The sequence below is a fragment of the Mus caroli genome, unplaced genomic scaffold (assembly GCF_978045245.1).
Source record: "Mus caroli unplaced genomic scaffold, Mus_caroli_1 scaffold_11, whole genome shotgun sequence".
NCBI classification, from domain to species: Eukaryota; Metazoa; Chordata; class Mammalia; order Rodentia; family Muridae; genus Mus; species Mus caroli.
This window is the reverse complement of record NW_028227266.1, coordinates 108,493,692-108,511,888: the sequence shown is the minus strand read 5'-3', so window position 1 is coordinate 108,511,888 and position 18,197 is coordinate 108,493,692. Positions and strand designations below refer to the sequence as shown.

General features: G+C 43.1%; 1 protein-coding gene and 1 non-coding gene across 3 annotated transcripts; both read right to left on the bottom strand.

Moving 5' to 3' along the window:
- Positions 1 to 1,152: 1,152 nt before the first annotated feature.
- Positions 1,153 to 11,377, bottom strand: Spink8 (serine peptidase inhibitor Kazal type 8 (putative)). 2 transcript variants are annotated; one of them, XM_021173259.3, is made up of 5 exons: positions 11,142 to 11,377; positions 8,727 to 8,782; positions 7,288 to 7,409; positions 3,272 to 3,314; positions 1,330 to 1,443 (listed from the first exon to the last, which is right to left on the bottom strand). In XM_021173259.3, exons 1-5 carry the CDS (start codon positions 11,206 to 11,208, stop codon positions 1,414 to 1,416), a joined length of 318 nt encoding a protein of 105 aa, XP_021028918.1. In that variant the 5' UTR covers positions 11,209 to 11,377; the 3' UTR covers positions 1,330 to 1,413. The 2 variants fall into 2 exon arrangements, with proteins under 2 accessions (XP_021028916.1, XP_021028918.1); XM_021173257.3 differs by lacking the exon at positions 3,272 to 3,314 and having other exon boundaries at positions 1,153 to 1,443.
- A 4,947-nt stretch (positions 11,378 to 16,324) lies between these two features.
- LOC115032098 (U6 spliceosomal RNA) lies at positions 16,325 to 16,431 on the bottom strand. Its single transcript, XR_003837725.1, has one exon. It is a non-coding gene; the product is annotated as a U6 spliceosomal RNA (small nuclear RNA).
- Positions 16,432 to 18,197: the final 1,766 nt, after the last annotated feature.

Genomic DNA, 18,197 nt, shown 5'->3' with positions numbered 1-18,197 from the left:
TGCTGAACTCAACGGTAGCTTAGGTATGCCATGAATTTATAATTCCTTCATCTGACCCAGTCTCTCATGTACCTGGGATTGCAGACCTGCTTCATCCAGTGCAGTGTAAGTTTGTTTTGAGTCTTAGATACCTTACTGGGAAGTATTTAGCAACACTGTTATCACCAGGAGTTACCCCAGTATTATACTTAACAAATTTTCTTTCAATAAAACTCTGAATTCCAAGCTGGAAACATGGCTCAGGTTAGGAACACGTCCGTACTGCTCTTGCAGAGGATCCAAGTTTGATGCCCAGCCTCCATGTCAGGTTCTCAAGCTCTAGAAGGACCCACACCTCTGGTTTTTGTGGGCACCTGAACATATTCACACTTGGACACATATACATGATCTAAAAAAAAAAAAAAATCATTGGACTGGAGAGATGGCGCCATGGTTAAGAGCACTGACTGCTCTTCCAGAGGTCCTGAGTTCAAATCCCAGCAACCACATGGTGGCTCACAACCATCTGTAATAGGATATGAGGCCCTCTTCTGGTATGTCTGAAAACAGCTACAGTGTACTCATATAATTATAATAAATACATTTTTAAAAACAAATCTTTGGAGCTAGAGAGGTGGCTTAGCAATTATGAGCACTTGCTGTTCTTACAAAGGACTGAGGTTTGATTCTTAGCATCCATCTGGTGGCTCACACCATCTATAGTTCCACTCCTGAGAATTTGACTCCTTCTGGCTTCTGCAGTATCACAAATGCTTGTGGTACACAGATACATAGTACACAGTACCCTATTATGGTGTAGTTGTTAGGCGACATGCTGCGAGCTATACTGCTCACAGGACACATATTAAACTCAATTATGACCAAAGCCCTCAGCTTGTAAACATTGCTGCTACTGAGATTATTCCTACATTTTACATTTCATTGGTTATTTGGTCACAATTTATGTGAAAATATAGAGTAATGAGAACATTGAGTATCTGGTGTATTGAAAAGGTTCTTGCCAAGTGGTGGTGGTGGTAGTGCACACCTTTAATCCCAGCATTCAAGAGTCAGGGGTAGTTGGGTCTCTTGAGTTCAAGTCCAACCTGGTCTACACAGTGAGAAGCCCTGTCTCAAACAAACAAACCCTATCAACTCTCCCAAAAAGGAAAAGGTTGTTATTGATGGAGAAAATGTTTACCAGCCAAGTTTATGCTGAGAATCATTTATTGAAGAAACAAATCAATGAATTTGATCCAAGTATCTTCTACAATCAAGATGTTTTTCTCAAGGTACTGTTCTCTTTTAACACTCCCTAAGGCTTCGTACACCCTAGTGTACACTACCATTGAACTCCAGACCCTGTCTCCCAAATTGGGTATCTTTGAAGAGTCAGTCATGCTCCACGTGCCTCTCTGAGAACTCAGTAACTTATCAGTGTTCAGACTCATCCGAGGAGTGTTCCTGTAAAAGAAATGATTGCTTAGAGGAACTGAGGTCAGCGAGATTAAGAGAAAAGCCAATGCATTGGTACCACACATACCCACAGTCTAGCAGGAAGGTGCAGAACAGCGGACTGAGGCCAACTAGAGACACTCTGATCTCATTGTAGAATAAAAAGAAAGCCGAGTAGATGTGAGCAGAGAGGAAAGCAAAGGATGTGGGTCCACTCCAGCAGAGGGGAAGTAGAAGCATTAAATTAGAGGCGTGTGGCACACCGGGATAGAACAAGGGCTTTGTGAAGTATGGAATGGGAAACTGATGTCCATATTCAAAGGTCAGCCCTAGCCATTTCCAGCTCAGGGTGTGAAGTAAGTCACATGGCCTCTCCAGACCTCTGCTTCTTTGACTATGAGATGTAGCTAAGAGCTATGACTTTAAAGATCCCGTGAGGGATCTGGGAAAGGAGATAGCAGTAAAGGGGGTGATACCAGGCAGGAAACAGGGTTGGGGATAAGCGATAAGGACCAGCCCTCCCCCTGTTATATGATACAGAGAACCTGTGCAAGGCCGTGAGGAGGAAGGACCAGTCATTTATTTAGTCTTCTTTGCTTCACATGTGATAAGCACTGTCGTAGACATGTACATTACTTTGCAAAGCTGAGAACTATCTGTAGTTTTCAAGGTTTGGAAATACTGGTCCATAAGATACATATGAACTTAATTTGTTGCACTGTCTGAAACCTGATTGTTCTCCACAATGACTTTTAAGTCCTCCCTGCTCTTAGCCATTGTGAGACTACTGTCCTCTTGTCTCCACCAGTACTGCATAAATCCCAGCCTTTCCCAGTGTAGCTGGTAAATTGGAATGTCATTATTGTTTCAATTTGAATTTGTCCAGTTACTTAAGGGCATTTGAACCAGCTTTACATGTTAATTACCTCACGATCAACCAAGAGCACATCCTGTCCCTGATTTTTGTTTTAGAAACAAGGTCTTACAGTGGAGGCAAGGCCAGCCCCCAAATTACAATCCTTCTGCTGTAGCCTCCCAGGTGCTAGCATGCAGATCTGACTTTTCTCTTTTTTTCAGTAAAACTAGTCTTTGCCTATTTTTCTGTCAGTTTTTCTGAATATTAAGATACAAGTGCATGGCTTTAGTCCCCACATTCTAGAGGCATAGGCAGGTGGTTCTCTATGAGTTCAAGGTCAACCTGGTCTACATAGAGAGTTCCAGGACAGCCAGGGCTACTTAGTGAGACTCTTGTCTCAAAAAAAAAAAAAAAAAAAAAAAAAGCAAGAAAGCAAGCACCCCAACGGGGATAGAGGGTTGTTAAAAGGAAGGAAGAAGAGATACATATTCTTGTTTTCTGCCTGAGTATGGGAAGTTGGGATGCTAACATTTCCTTCCAGGTTCTGCCAGCTATCTACTAACTCACCCGCAGTGTTCTTCATGTACCAGAGATCTGACATCAGCTGGAATAATCATAGGAATAAAATATTTTCTAACACAGTTTTAGAGAAAACTAACATAGTCTTAATGTTTAACAAAAAATTTAGGAGAATGGATTGTTATCCTGTTGAGTCATACAATTTTCATTTCTTGCTTTACTCTTTTTTTTTTAAAAAGGTTTATTTATTAATTACTATATATAAGTACACTGTAGCTGTCTTACATGCACCAGAAGAGGGTGTCAGATCTCATCACTGGTGGTTTTGAGCCACCATGTGGTTGCAGAGAATTGAACTGAGGACCTTTGGAAGAGCAGTCAGTGCTCTTACAGGCTGAGCCATCTCTCCAGCTCCTCTTGCTTTACTCTTATAAATGAAAAAGGAAAAGAGACTTTACTTACACATGGCCCATCATGCACTTTAATTACAGTTCTGTCTTCATATCTGGAAAAAATTATGAAATCATTGTTTGTTTGATTGATTGATTTTTATTTTTTGAGACAAAGTTACTGTGTCTAACTGTCCAGGCTGTCCTGAAACTCAGTCTGTAGACCAGGCTGTCCTGGAACTCAGAGTTAGCCTGCTTCTGCCTCCTGAGTGCTGGGACCAAAGGTGTGCACTACCACTAGCTGGCTTGAAATGATTATTTTTGTTTTGTGGTATGCCATAAACCATAACCCACCAATTCTTTCTTGGTAGTCTTCAACAAAGTAAAGAGAGAAATATGTTGTTAATAACACTGACTATATATATGATGTATTTATTTTATGTGTATATGTGGTTTGCCTGCCTGTGTGTCTGTGTACCCGTGGAGGTTAGAAGTGGATGAGTTTGGGCAGCTTACAACAGCCTGTGATTCTAGCTCCAGGGGATCCAATGACCTTTTCTGGCTTCCATAGGGTCCTGTATTTACATGTGGTATGCTATTTACATGTGCTATGCATGTACACATATACACACACTTAAAAAAAAAAAACAGTTCTTTTTGTTGTTGTTTTTTTGAGACAGGGTTTCTCTGTATTCCTGGCGGTACTAGAACTCACTTTGTAGACCAGGCTTGGCCTCGAACTCAGAGATCCACCTGTCTCTGCCTCCCAAGAACTGGGATTAAAGGTGTATGCTACCACAGCCTATATACATATATATATATGTGTGTGTGTGTGTGTGTGTTTGTTTATTTTAAATGAGACCCTGTCTCAACTAAAACAGACAGACTGGAATCCATGTAAGGAAACAGCCAGTATTGGGCAGCTTATATGAAGCTAGAAAAAACAATGGAATATATATTTTATTTGTATATATTTTTCTCCAGATTTAAAAGACAACAACAATATTTGTGCCTGTGCGAACTGGTATATAACAGGTAAAGGCATAGTTTGTATGGCAGTGACAGCTCAAAGAAAGGGGACTGTCGAACACCTTCATTTGTAATTGCCATGAATCCAGATTAGATTGCTTTAATGTAGGGGTTGGTCTTGTGCACTGTGTAGTCAGATGCTGACTTCTGTACCCCAATGTCAGGTTGCAGCCTAGACATGGGCATTGTATTGACCAGTGTGCTGTACAAATGCTCCCCAGTGATCTCTGATTCGACAATAAAAAGCTAGAGCTTGTGACTGGGCGGGGAAAAAGGAAGGGGGGGGGACTTCAGATCACGTGAGGGGATTTTGGGTAGGGAGAAGAAGGGTAGACCATGAGGATGGACCATGAGCACATGACCGAAAGAAGCTTGCTCTGAGGACACGCATAGAGCAGAGCAAGACTCAGTTAGCAAGTGTGATGGTTTGTATGTGCTTGGCCTAGGGAGTGGCAATATTTGGAAGTGTGGCTTTGTTGGAGTCGGTGTGTCACTGTGAGCATGGGCTTTAATCATCCTAGCTGCCTGGAAACCAGCCTTCAGATGAAGATGTAGAACTCTCAGGTCCCTCTGCACCATGTGTTCTTGGATGCTGCCATGTTCCTGACTTGATGATAGTGGACTGAACCTCTGAACCTGTAAGCTAGCCCTAATTAAATGTTGTTATAAGAGTTGCCTTGGTCATGATATCTCTTCATTGCAGTAAAACCCTAAGATAATAAATAATGGTGCATTTATCTGGTTATTAATAATTGGGTTAGAATAGCTCAGAACCTGTCCAGCATGGAGCCAGAAGTTTGTGAATAAAATTTTAAGTCTTTTACTCAGGAGCTAAAGGATAGAGTTGGGTAGACTGCCCTCCATAAAATTACTGTTCTACTGTAAAGTTTATTTGTGATCTCAGGAAAACTGTTAAGAGAATATTTAATTTCTTTAATTAATTTATTTTCATTTTTCTAGATAGGGTTTCTTTGTGCAGTCCTAGTTGTCATACAACTTAGTATGTAGACCAGGCTGGCTTTAAATTCAGAGATCTGCCTGCCTCTGCCTCCCAAAATGCTGGGATTAAAGTGTGCATCACTACCACCTCCACCGCCACCACCACCACCACCATCACCACCATCACCATCACCACCACCATCACCACCACCATCACCACCACCATCACCACCACCACCACCACCACCACCACCGGGTGAAAATACTTTATTATAATTATTTTTGGTTTTGTTTGTTTGTCTTAGATGGGTGTACTCTTCAGCTTTGGCAGGCCTAACCTTGCTGTGTATACCAGGCTGGCCTCTAGCATACAGACATTCTGTGTCTGTCTCCTGAGTACCAGGATCACACATGTACACCATAATTATTTTTGAATTGTTGAAGATACTGAACACAGGGCCTCACATATAACAAGAAAGAGTCCTACTACTGAGCTATATCTACAGCTCAAGAAAACAATTCTATGTTTATTTAGTATTTATATGTGTGTGTGTGATGTATGTGTGTGCTGTCTTCTCATGTGCGCAGGTGCCTGCTTCAATGTGTACCTGTGGATAGCCTGCTGTATCTTCTTTTACTTTATTTTCTTGAGATAAGGTCTCTCACTGATCCCAGAGCTAGGCTGGTGCTGACAAGCCACAGTGGTCCTCCTGCCTCTGCCCCTCAACACTGGGGTTACAGGCAAGCAGTCGTGGATGCCTTTCTCAGGTGGCTATTGGGAATTTGAACTCTGTCCTTCATACTGGTGTCACAAACATGGTCCCACTGAGCCATCTCCTCAACCCCTAATTTTTTAAATATAGTAAAAGTGAGTTTGTATGTAACAGTGCCTCTTGGTCTATTGTGCTGTGAGCATCAGCTGCTACTGTAGGCAGTTATCTATGCCAGTCACTGAGGCTGATATAAAAACTTTACCTCACAGCTGGACATGGTAGTATTTGCCATCAATCCCAGCACCCAGGAGGCAGAAGCAGGTGGATCTCTGAGTTCAAGGCTAGCCTGGTCTACAGAGTGACTCCAAGACATCCAAGGCTGGTTACATTGAGAAATCCTGCCTCAAAAAACAAAACAAAATCACCTCACAACTCGTATGGGCTCGAGTGTGAGTTTTGGTATTTCACACCCAAGGGCGGGCGTCACACAAACAACTCTTCTGGGCTCGAGTGTGAGTTTTGGTATTTCACACCCAAGGGCGTCACACAAAGTGCATCTTCCTACTTGACCAAACATCTCTCATACTAGCCAAGAAGATTATTCTTTTTCTTAAAAAAGATGAAGACAAGGAGGGAAAGATGTTTGACCTAGCCATATGTGATGTGCAGACTTCTGTGCCTTGGATCAAAGAGTTGGGTATTTTGCAGTTGTTTCCAAAAGCTAAATGTCACAGCCCCCAAAATAAACTGCTAACAGGATGAACATTAAAAAGACAAAACTATGTGGGGGGAATAATCTTGATTTAAAGACCAACAAACCATTAGTTGAGTAAACCTATCACCCAGCTTCCTCCTCTTCCCCATCCTCCTCCTCCACGTCTCTCATTCCTCCGTTTATGCCCATCCCCCTCCTCTTTAAGGCGTGTTTTAATGACATATTTTGTGTGCATGTGTGAGCATGTGTTTGTGTACATGTGTGTAGTGTGGTTTGTGTGTGGAGGTCAGGAATTTAGGGCTGTCCTTCTACCACGTGAGTCCCTAGGATCAAACACCACGTCATCAGGCTTGGTGTCAAGTGCCTTTACATCCAGAGCCATCTCACCATCCCATCTTTGCTTCATTAGGCTGTTCTAGAGCCTGGTGAACCAACAGGGCTATGGTCACATGGTCTGAATGCTGTGCCTCCTTGCTGCTGAGTTCCCTCCATTTATTTGGTCATTGTCCATGCCAGACACTGCACTCTGACCTCTGTGACTTTCTGTTTCTGCATTATTAGAACAGGATCCCATTCAACTTTGGAGAGCAAGAATAGAGAGGGGAGGAATGGAAAAGCAGGTAATGGAGGGGTGTGTGAAGGACATTCTAATGGGAGTTGGCTGAGGGAAGGAATAATAAAATGCAGACTTACAGAATTCCGGAGCAGAGATGGCACTCGCCCTCGTAGGTCACTTGGTTACTGCCACATATAGGCTCACTGACCTTGAAGTAGCTAAGTATCCAACATAACTGTATGTTCTTGATGCACAAGGCCTGAAGTGAGACAGAGAACACGGCTTCATTCATCCCCTCTAGGCCCATTGGCCTGGTGGTAGCAGGAATGGGGATGGAGTAAGGAACACTAGACCAGGAGTTCAGAAGACAGGCTTCAGACCCTCCACGTCTATCCTGGTTTTTACCATTGTTATCTATATAACTATGTGCATTTCCTAGCCTCCCACCTCTCATCAGAAAGAAAGTCTCTGTTCCACAAATTACAAGGTGTCATTGTTATAGTATAGAAAGTAAAAGCTGGGAAATGTCTTTCCAGACAGGCATTTCTGGAGCTGAGGGATGGCTCAGCACTTGTTGCTCTTCCAGAGGAATGGAGTTTGGTTTCCAGCTCCTGTACCAGATGGCTCACGACTGCCCGTAACTCTAGTTCCAGGGGATCTTCTGGCTTCCATGCGTGCCTGTGTACATGTGGTGTGCACTCATACAGACTCATGTAAGACAAAGTTTTAAGAAAAAAGGAAAGGAATTTCTAGAAAATGGAGGGAATTTCTTCCTTTAATTTTCTTTTTGTTGTTTCCTCTTCTACTTTTTCTTTTTTTCTCTGTGTAGCCCTGGTTGTCCTGAAACGCACTCTGTAGACCAGGCTGGCCTCAAACTCAGAGGCCTCCCCTGTGCTGGGATTAAAGGAATGGGTACCACCACTCAGCTCGTTTTCTATCTTTTAATATTTCTACTGTTTTGTTTTGTTTTGTTTTGTTACTTGATTTTTTTTTTTTTTTTTTTTGAGACAGAGTCTCTCTATGTAGCCCTAGCTGTCCTGGAACTTACTATGTAGATGAGGCTGGCCTTAGACTCACATAGAACTTTCTAACTGTGTCTCCCTAGTGCTAGAACTAACACGAGACAGCATGCCTGGTAAAAACTGGAATTTCTTATAAGCATTGGTGAGTGACTTTCAATCTGTACTGTCTTAAATACCAGTATACTCACCCTTACCACAACACAGTTAAGAGGAAGGGTTGACAGAATGCATCTTGAGGTTTGGGTGTGAGAGTGATACATAAATATCCTGGTTATCACTGTGGAAATAATATTCACACCAGCATGGGACCAACCTGAATTTGAGCCACGATCTTCTCATGCATTTAATGGTGGATCTCACAGGTCGCTTGCAGATTGGAGTAATGTGTAGGAAGAGCTCCAGGGGGCAACTAAATGAGCCTCACTCACTTAGGCTCTCTTATGATTATGGTGTTCCCAGGCAAGTCACTCCTGTTCAACACCTTCAGAAGGACCTGGGAGAGAAGCTGGCTTGCTCTCTGTTCCTGCTCTGGGAACCTAGGAAGTAGAGCTCACCTTTGTCTTTTGTAGAAGCTCCTCGGTCATGTGAAAGTTCATAGGAAGGACGAAATCTGGAAGGATGAGCATACACAGAAGAGTTACTGCCCTGCCTATGACCTCAGGGAAAAGAGTAGGTGAAGGGGGCCCTGCTTGTCATTCAGGAGCATCCCATCCCATCATTAGAGCCCAGGGGTTCCTTTTTAGCACAAGCTGACCTCTATAGGAACAGTCAGGAGTGATACAGAAATCTGGTCCAGCCACTTCTTGGGGAAATAACTTAGAAAATTCATAGGTTTTAACTTTTTGTCATTTTAAAAGTTCTGTTTTAAAAATTGGTATATATCGTTTTATGTGGTACTGGGTTTCCTAAAGACATTCTTACATAAGTATGAACAATTTTTTGATGCTGCAGAGGTGGCTCAGCAGTTAAGAGTACTTACTGCTCTTGTAGAAGACCCAGGTTCAGTTCCCAGCACCCAAACATAACTCCACCCATAACTCCACCCATAACTCCAGAGTCTTTTTCTTGCTCTGGGAGCAGTGAATCACAAACATGGTCCACATGTGTGCATGCTAGCAAAGCTCTCCTGCACATGAGATAAGCCTTAAAGGAAAGTTCTTTGGCAATCCTCCCTGTACCCTGCACATATCCCTTTTCTTCTCCCCCCTACAACTAGTCCCTTTTATTCTGCTAGACAGCTGGCCCCTATCTATCTATCTATCTATCTATCTATCTATCTATCTATCTATCTACCTTCCTTCCTTCCTTTTTTTTTTTAAAGATTTTATTTGTTGTATGTATATGAGTACACTGGTGTGTCAGACACACCAGAAAAAGGCATCAGATCCCATTACAGATGGTTGTGAGCCAACATGTGGTTGTTGGAAATCAAACTTGGGACTTCTGGAAGAGCAGTTAGTGTTCTTAACCACTGAGCAATCTCTCCAGCCCCCTGCCCGTCTTTTTTTAGGGTCTGTGTAGTCTGGGCTGGCTTTGGGATTACTGTATAAGTCCAGGATGACCTTGAACTTCTGAGCCTGCTTCCTCTACCTCCTGCTGGCTTCTAATAATGTGCTAGTATTACAGATGTGTGCTTGTGTCCAGTTATGTGGTGCTAGGGATGGAGACCAGGGCTTTGTGCATGCTAGGCAAGCACTCTTCTGAGCCACCCTCAACCATCCCTGCCACTTGTATTTGTATTAATTGGTTAAGAAAATATATTTTAGGTTATAAATTATCTGTAATACTAACATTGAGATACCTTAAAGGATGTTGAGTTTCACTATTCTACATGTAAGTAATTATAGAAGAATCATACATAATTAATTATAGTTCAGTCATATAACTTCAAGTCATAGAACAACAGGATCTCTCTACATAGCCCTGGCTGTCCTGGAATTCACTCTGTAGACCAGGCTGGTCTCAAGCTCAAATTCACAGAGATCCACCGGCCCCTGCCTCTGAAATGTTGGGATTAAAGGTGTGGACAACCATGTCTGACATCTACACACTCTTAATGTACTTTCTTCTTGAGTCATTTATGAAAATATCTATTGATATTTGGCATGGGTCATGCTATCACTGTATCTTCCACCATTGGTGTGTCCTACTGTGAGTCTGGGGACATTACTGCCATATAAGTTATCTAGCTTAGTTTGCAGCACACAGTAAATATTTCTTGGATATGTAATAAGCTAATTCTGTGCCCTGGGAAACCCGTTATGGTATTAAAGATCTTGGGATCAATATAGATGATGCCTTACAGTAATTTAAGCTGTTACTAAGCAAACGTTCTCTCAGAATTGAGAAAAATAATTCCTATTGATGACTAATGTTCTGTGTCAGACAAGGCATCTGACAAATGGGCCACACAGGTAGCTGCCACTGATGTGGCAAATGCTGAGAAGAAACTCTACATGGGAAAGAATGTGTGGGGCAGGGCCCCACAGCCTCTACAGTTAACTGTGGATGCTGCATTTGCTAAACACTGTCATTCATTAGCCAGAAGAATAGAGTCTCCTACAGAGCCTACTGAAGTTCTTTTTGTGCTTGAGATATGTACAGATATGAAGTGTGGGAATGAGTGCTTCTTAGGTGAGTGCCCTCTTGATAAACTAGTATTTTGGAAAACCAGTGGTTCTGGAATTGGAAAGGCTGGAATCCAGCTCCCAGTTTTGATACCAGTGACAATATGTGAATCTTTTTTCTCTGGATTTCTGCTTCATTTGTAAAATGAGTTAAGGATCAAATAAATCAAAGTGGTGACTGGGGATATGGCTAAATGGTACAATGCTTAGGCAATATGCACAAGGTATTCAATCTCTAGCACTATGAATGAGTGAACAAACGAATGAATCTAATGGCATTTATACCACTAATATCCCCATAGATTGCAGAAAATGTGGATAGAGCAAGAAGTTGTAACTCACCAACAGCAAGGGAAGTCCACACTGAGCTGGCTAGAACAAGGGCTGCAGCTGAGAAGATCACCTTCATGGTGACAGACCTGTGGAAGGAAGCAGTTATCTGCCCTCTGGCTTTGCTTGCTTTCAGCTGGGGAAGACACTCCTGACTGAAGGAGCCTCAGCTCAGTATTAAAGACGTCAGCGAATGGCGTCAGCCCTCTGCTGGAGGACAGCAGCGTCTCTATCTCTGCTGGCCCCGCAGTGGAGAGAAAAGTAGCCTTTCCTGCTCTCCCCTACCCTCTCTGTTCTCTGGGGGAGAAATTCCTTCTGTGATAACCATCTGCAGAATCAGTGTTCCTGCAACAGACACGAGTCACATGCTGTACTCTTCAGTAATTTCTCTTACTCCTACGTAAGAGCAAACCACAGAAGCTAAGAAGCAAGGTTAGTACATTTAGACACTTTCCCAGAATTCTGGATTTAATGGAGTAGGCCTTTGTCTTAGTTTCACAGGTGGTGCTGTCTGTGTGCTGAGTTTTACAGCTTGGATGGTATTGCCATCATGGGCTCAGCTGTGCTTAGGTCTCAGGGCCGACTAAGTCTGGGGTCCTCTTGCAGTGGTTTGAATAGGAATGGCACCCATAGGCTCATATATTTGAATGCTCTGTCATCAGTGAGTGGCATTACTTGAGAAAGATAAAGAGGTGTGGCCTTGTTAGAGGAAGGGAATGGGTTTTGGGGTTTCAAGAGTCCAAGTCAGGCCCAGTGTTGCACTCTTTCTGCTGCTAGAAGCCGGTGTAGAGTTCTCAGCTACTTCTTCAGCACCGTGTCTTCCTGCATGCTGCCATGCTTCCCATCATGATGAAAATGAACTGATCTGTAAGCAAGCCTGACTAAATGTTTTCTAAGAGTTGCCTTGGTCATCCTGTCTTTTCAAAGCAGCAGAACAGTGAGCTGGCCAATATTCTTGAGAATACTTTCGTGGGACAGCATAACTGATTCAGTAGCTCACCCCAGTGTATGGCTACTCCAGTGTATGGCTACTCCAGTGTATGGCTACTCCGGTGTATGGCTACTGAGTGCCACTTTAGCTTCATTTTGCCATTCTTCCTAGTCACTCATCCACTTTTTTTATGGCCCTAAATCACATCCAAACCACTACTGCAGCTTTTGCTCATTTGCTTTGAGACAGGGTTTCACTCTAGCCCAGGCTAACCTTAGATTCACTTTGTAGTTCAGGCTGTCAGTCCTGTCAGTGTAGAATTAGAGGCATGCATCCAATCTCCAGATCTCATGCTAGCTTTTTCCTATGTCTCCCCAGAAATTTATCTGATCAAATTCTTCAAGCCCGATTCTGTGTTTGAGCACAGATCTATGTTTTATGCTTTCTGTGGTTTTAGACATGCTTTCTATAGTGATCTGTAAAAGCAACAATACACCAGACAGCTTTTTTGTTTTTCTGTTCTCAATGGTGCTTTAAAAGGACGTGTGCAGGATAGGTACCTTAGAGGAGCAGCCTAGTTTCTCTGTTGATGCCACATTGGTTAAAATGAATGACATTGACTTTAGGGAGGAGGACTTCTAAAGAATAGGGAAGACTTACTAGTGCTCAGCACTGGCTGATTGTAACCAGTAGCAAAAGCACTGAGAGGCGCACAGGGGGCAGCCACCTCCTCCTACCCAAACAGATTCATATACTCCATTCTATAAATAGCCATTTCCTGTTGGGAGCCTGTGAACAATGTTGTGCTAACAGCATGGCGTTCTGTACAGAGCAGTGGCTTCGTTAGGGAATGTGCCTGCTGACACTGCAAAGCAGAGCCACTATCATTGGAACACATCAGCAGGGTCCCCACTCCTCAGTCCCTCCAAAAGGGAGAAAGGGGCCAAAATCCTACCGACAGTGCGGATAAGAGAGGTGGAGGAGAGATAGTGATCCCTGTCCAGTGTCATATGGAGGAAGGAGAACGGGCTTGCAGCCGACTCCATGGAAGCTAAATTACAAGCCTTTTGTTTGTTCATTTGTTAAGTTGAAAAAAAAAATTTTTTTTAAAGACAGGGTTTCTCTGTGTAGCCCTGGCTGTCCTGGAACTCACTCTGTAGACCAGGCTGGCCTCGAACTCAGAAATCTGCCTGCCTCTGCCTCCCAAGTGCTGGGATTAAAGGCATGAGGCACCACTGCCCAGCTAAGTTGATTTTTTTTACGGAACTAATTACTGAGGAAAATTCTTAGTGGTCTGAAGCCCCTTTTGTAGCAGAGAAGAGACTGAAAACTGTTTTCAGTCCCTACATTCAGTCCCCACATACAGTCCCCAGAGGGAAAGAACTGTGGAGGCAGTGGCCTCACAGCAAAGGCCCAGCTATCTGGAGGTGACGACAAGGACTCAGGCACAGCTCCTGATCTTGGGAAGAGACTTTCAGACTCATTGTCTCTGGCTGAATAAGGAATGTGCCGTTGTGCCTAGCTGTGACTTTTTATAGATTTTTAAAAATTATTCTTTAATCTTTTTTTTACAGTCCAGTCGTTATAGATTATTAAGGCTATATATGTCTCATTGTTTAACAACAAAAGAAAGAAAATTATTTTTAAAGCAAAATTAATAAAGATACCAGAAAAGGTTAATAATATTTGTGAAATGAAGGAATAAGTGCCAGAGTTTTTCAGTATGTTTTAAAGTTGCAGTCACTTCTGGGGTGGGACCTGAAAGTCAACAGATAGTAAGAAGCAGAAAGGGACAGAATCCCAGATACTCACTGGCACACTTTTAAGCTTTGGTAATGAATCATTTTTGTGTTAATAGCAACCAATGAAATTTCCAAAATGGCAGCCAGGGAGTTGGTAGAAAGAGTTCACTGGCAAAACTGAAATGGCTATGGTGCAATCCATTCTCTTTTTCTGGAAAATGATCTGTCTGGGTAACTTCAGCCCATGACTTTCCCTGAATAAAAATAAATAATAAAACTCTCTTTCATTCTCAGAAAATTACAGATTGGTTATGCATGTTACCTGCTGTGACTTCCACAGTTGCTCCGAGAAACTGGCTGGCTGGAAGTCTTTAGCTGGTGAAGAAATAGGAAGACTGACAGGAGGCAGTGCCATCTCAGGACAGTGTCTGGCCCTGAAAGCAGTGAGCTTTGAAGTTCAAAAGAATAAATACAAACCAGGGCTGTAGTGATGCATGCCTTTGGTCTCAGGACTCAGGGAAGAGGCAGGTAGATCTTTGGGAATTTGAGAGGCTGCCAGCCTGGTCTACACAGTAAATTCCAAAGCTACATAGTCCACACTGAGACTTCATCTCAAAAGGAAAAAAAAAAAAAAAGAAAGGAAAGGAAATAGAGTTCAGATTATGAATCCCATGCTTCCTACATCTGTGAGTCCACAGTCCAGCTTTATGGGAGTGGAGTATATTGTCCACTGCCATTTGGAAATCTACCTCCTCTTGCCAAATTTGCCACCATTTGTTATTTGCCATCAAATAGGGCATATACTTATTTTTGTTTGTTTTTTAAAACAAGGTTTCCTGTAAAAGCAGGTGGATTTCTGTGAGTTTGAGGCCAGCCTGGTCTACAGAGTGAGTTCCAGGACAGCCAGGGCTACACAGAAACCCTCTCTCAAAAAGCCAAAACAACAACAAAAAGAATTAATGTTATTTTATTTTATTTTATTTTATGGGTAACTACGGAGGCCAAAAGAAGGCTTTGGATCCCCTGGAGCTGTAGTTACAGGTGCTTGTGAGCTAGGAACTGGGGTGAGAAACTGAACTTGTATCTTTGGAAGAACAGGAAGCGCCCCATCTGATGAGCCATCTTTCTGGTTTCAGGTTTTTGAGACAAGGTCTCACTCTGTAACCCAAACTGCACTGTGTAGCTAAAATTCTGCCCTTCTTCTGCCTCCCAAGTACTGGGATTACAGGCATGAACTACCATGTCTTGCCCAACAATCATGTTCAGGATAGCTTCAGATACTGGCACACCATATTAATTAACATTAATTACAAGACTGGAGCTTGTATATTTGCCTTATTGAGGCATTTACTTATAACATTTCTATAATTGACTAATAGAATCTCTCTCTCTCTCTCTCTCTCTCTCTCTCTCTCTCTCTCTCTGTATGCATGTATGTGGGTAGGTGTGTAAATGGATGCCTGAGGGTCAAACTCAGTTGTTGTTCCTCAGACACTATCCATCTTGCTTTGTTTTAAAGACCTATGTGTGTATGAATGAATTGTCTGCATGTATGTATATTCACTACATGCGTCCTGTACCCATGGATACTAGAAAAGGGTATTGGATTCCTTGGAGCTGACTTAAAACCTGATGTGAACTGCCATGTGGGTTTGAGGCACCATCCCAGGTCTTCTGCAAGAGCCATGAGTGTTCTTGATTACTGAGATATTCATCCCTTCACTGACCTCACCCTACCTCTTTCATGTTTTTTTTTAAAATTAGGTATTTTCCTCATTTACATTTCCAATACTATCCAAAAAGTCACCAATACACTCCCCCTCCCCGCCCCCGACTCCCCTATCCACCCACTCCCACTTTTTGGCCCTGGCATTCCCCTGTACTGGGGCATATAAAGTTTGCAAGTCCAATGGGCCTCTCTTTCCAGTGATGGACAACTAGGCCATCTTTTGATACATATGCAGCTAGAGTCAAGAGCTCTGGGGTAATGGTTAGTTCATATTGTTGTTCCACCTATAGGGTTGCAGATCCCTTTAGCTCCTTGGATACTTTCTCTATCTCCTCCATTGGGGGCCCTGTGATCCATCCAATAGCTGACTGTGAGCATCCACTTCTGTGTTTGCTAGGCCCCGGTCTTGTCTCACAAGAGACAGCTATATCTGGGTCCTTTCAGCAAAATCTTGCTAGTGTATGCAATGGTGTCAGCGTTTGGAAGCTGATTATGGGATGGATCCCTGCATATGGCAGTCTTTAGATGGTCCATCCTTTCGTCACAGCTCCAAACTTTATCTCTGTAACTCTTTCCATGGGAGTTTTGTTCCCAATTCTAAGAAGGGGCACAGTGTCCACACTTTGGTCTTCGTTCTTCTTGAGTTTCATGCGTTTAACAAATTGTATCTTATATCTTGGGTATCCTAAGTTTTTGGGCTAATATCCACTTATCAGTGAGTACATATTGTGTGAGTTCCTTTGTGATTGTGTTACCTCACTCAGGATGATGCCCTCCAGGTCTATCCATTTGCAAAAATATGGAACGCTTCACGAATTTGCGTGTCATCCTTGCGCAGGGGTCATGCTAATCTTCTCTGTATCGTTCCAATTTTAGTATATGTGCTGCCGAAGCAAGCACTCCATCATGTTTTTTGAGACACTCTTTCTTCACTGGCCTGGTACTGCCAAGTAGAATAGGCTGGCTAGGCACCCAGAGCCAGAAGTCTGCCTCCCCCAGTGCCAGGATTGCAAGTTCACACTCTCTACACCTGCAGGTTCTGTATCCTTAGTCAGCAAGCACTTTCCTGACTGAGCTAACTCCTCAGCCCTCTTTCTTATTGATTGGTTTGCTGAGAAAGGGTCGCACCTGGCTGAGGATGGGAATGACCTTGAACTTGTGATTCTACTGCCTGCACTTCCCAGGTGTTAGAACACAGGATGCTTCAGTTTGTTTTGTTTGTTTTGTTTTCCTGACAGAGATTTCTCTGTGTAGCCCTGGCTGTCCTAGACTTGCTTTGTCGACCAGGCTGGCCTTAAACTCATAGAGATCTACCTGCCTCTGCCTCCCAAGTGCTGAGGTCAAAGGCACATGCCATCATGGCCCTGCTGATGATTCAGTTTTTAAGAGCACTCACTGCTCTTGTAGAGAACCTGTCTTCAGTTCGCAGTACCCACGTGAGCTCACAGCTCTCCTTACTCTAGCTTCAGGAGATCCTCTGCCCTCCTCTGCCTCTGAGAGGGCACCTGGACTGCATGTGGTACACAGACATACATGTGAACAAGTGCTCATAAAGTAAAAAACATTTTTTTTAAGTTAGCTCTGGCTGTCAGGGTGGCTCAGAGATTGAAGGTGTATATCTTGTAAACCTGGTGACTTGTATCCAATCTCCACAGTCCACATGAAGTGGGACAGAACCAACTCTACAAGGGTGTCTTTGTACCTCCACCTCCTCACCCCCCCAAAAACCCCACACACTGTCTCCTCTTACACAATTAAAATAAAAAGCTAAGTCTGGCAAGGTGGCTCATTGGACAAACCAGGCTTGATACCAAGCCTGATAATCTGAGTTCAGTACCCAAGGAGAAGTACCTGCCGTGGTGGAAGAGAACTGCCTCCACAGGTGCATTCTGGTGCACACATCTACCACTCATCTAATAGTAAAACAAACAAACAAACAAATGTAACAATGAAAAAAAAAAGTAATGTTAGACCATTTCCCATTCTCATCAGTTTCCCCTTTATCTGTGTGTTCAATCAATAGGCAGATGGAGGCCAAGGAGAAAGGCAGTGCATGCCTGGGGGCTCAGGCTACAGGGAACTTACCCAGTGCCACCTTCACGAGTTTTCATAAGAATGCAACAATAAGAAACTTGCTTAGCTTATTACAATGCAAGTAAACTCTTAACAAGGGCAGTGTAAAGAGAATTGATGGAAACCTTTGTTCTGGAATGGGCATGTTATCATAAATATTTATGGTGTATATTTTAGAAATATTTAAGGGCTGGTGAGATGGCTCAGAAGGTAAGAGAACTTACTTCTGAGGATCCTGAGTTCAAATCCCAGCAACCACATGATGGCTCACAACCACCTGTAATAAGATCTGATGCCCTCTTCTGGTGCGTCTAAGTCAGCTACAGTGTACTTATGTATAATAATAAAGAAATTATTTAAAAAAAGAAATATTTAAAAAATAAAATTTTATGTGACTATGAAACTATTACTCGCTTCCGGTCAGACCAGCACCGGGGTAGCTAGGGCGCAGGGTCGGCTGACACTCGCCAGCTACCCACAACACCCGCCACAGGATCTTAAGACTTCTGGTGAGTGGAACACAGCTTCTGCTCCAATCCAATTGCACGCGGGACCTGAGACTGCATTAGTTAGGGAAGCAGAAAACCGGCCTG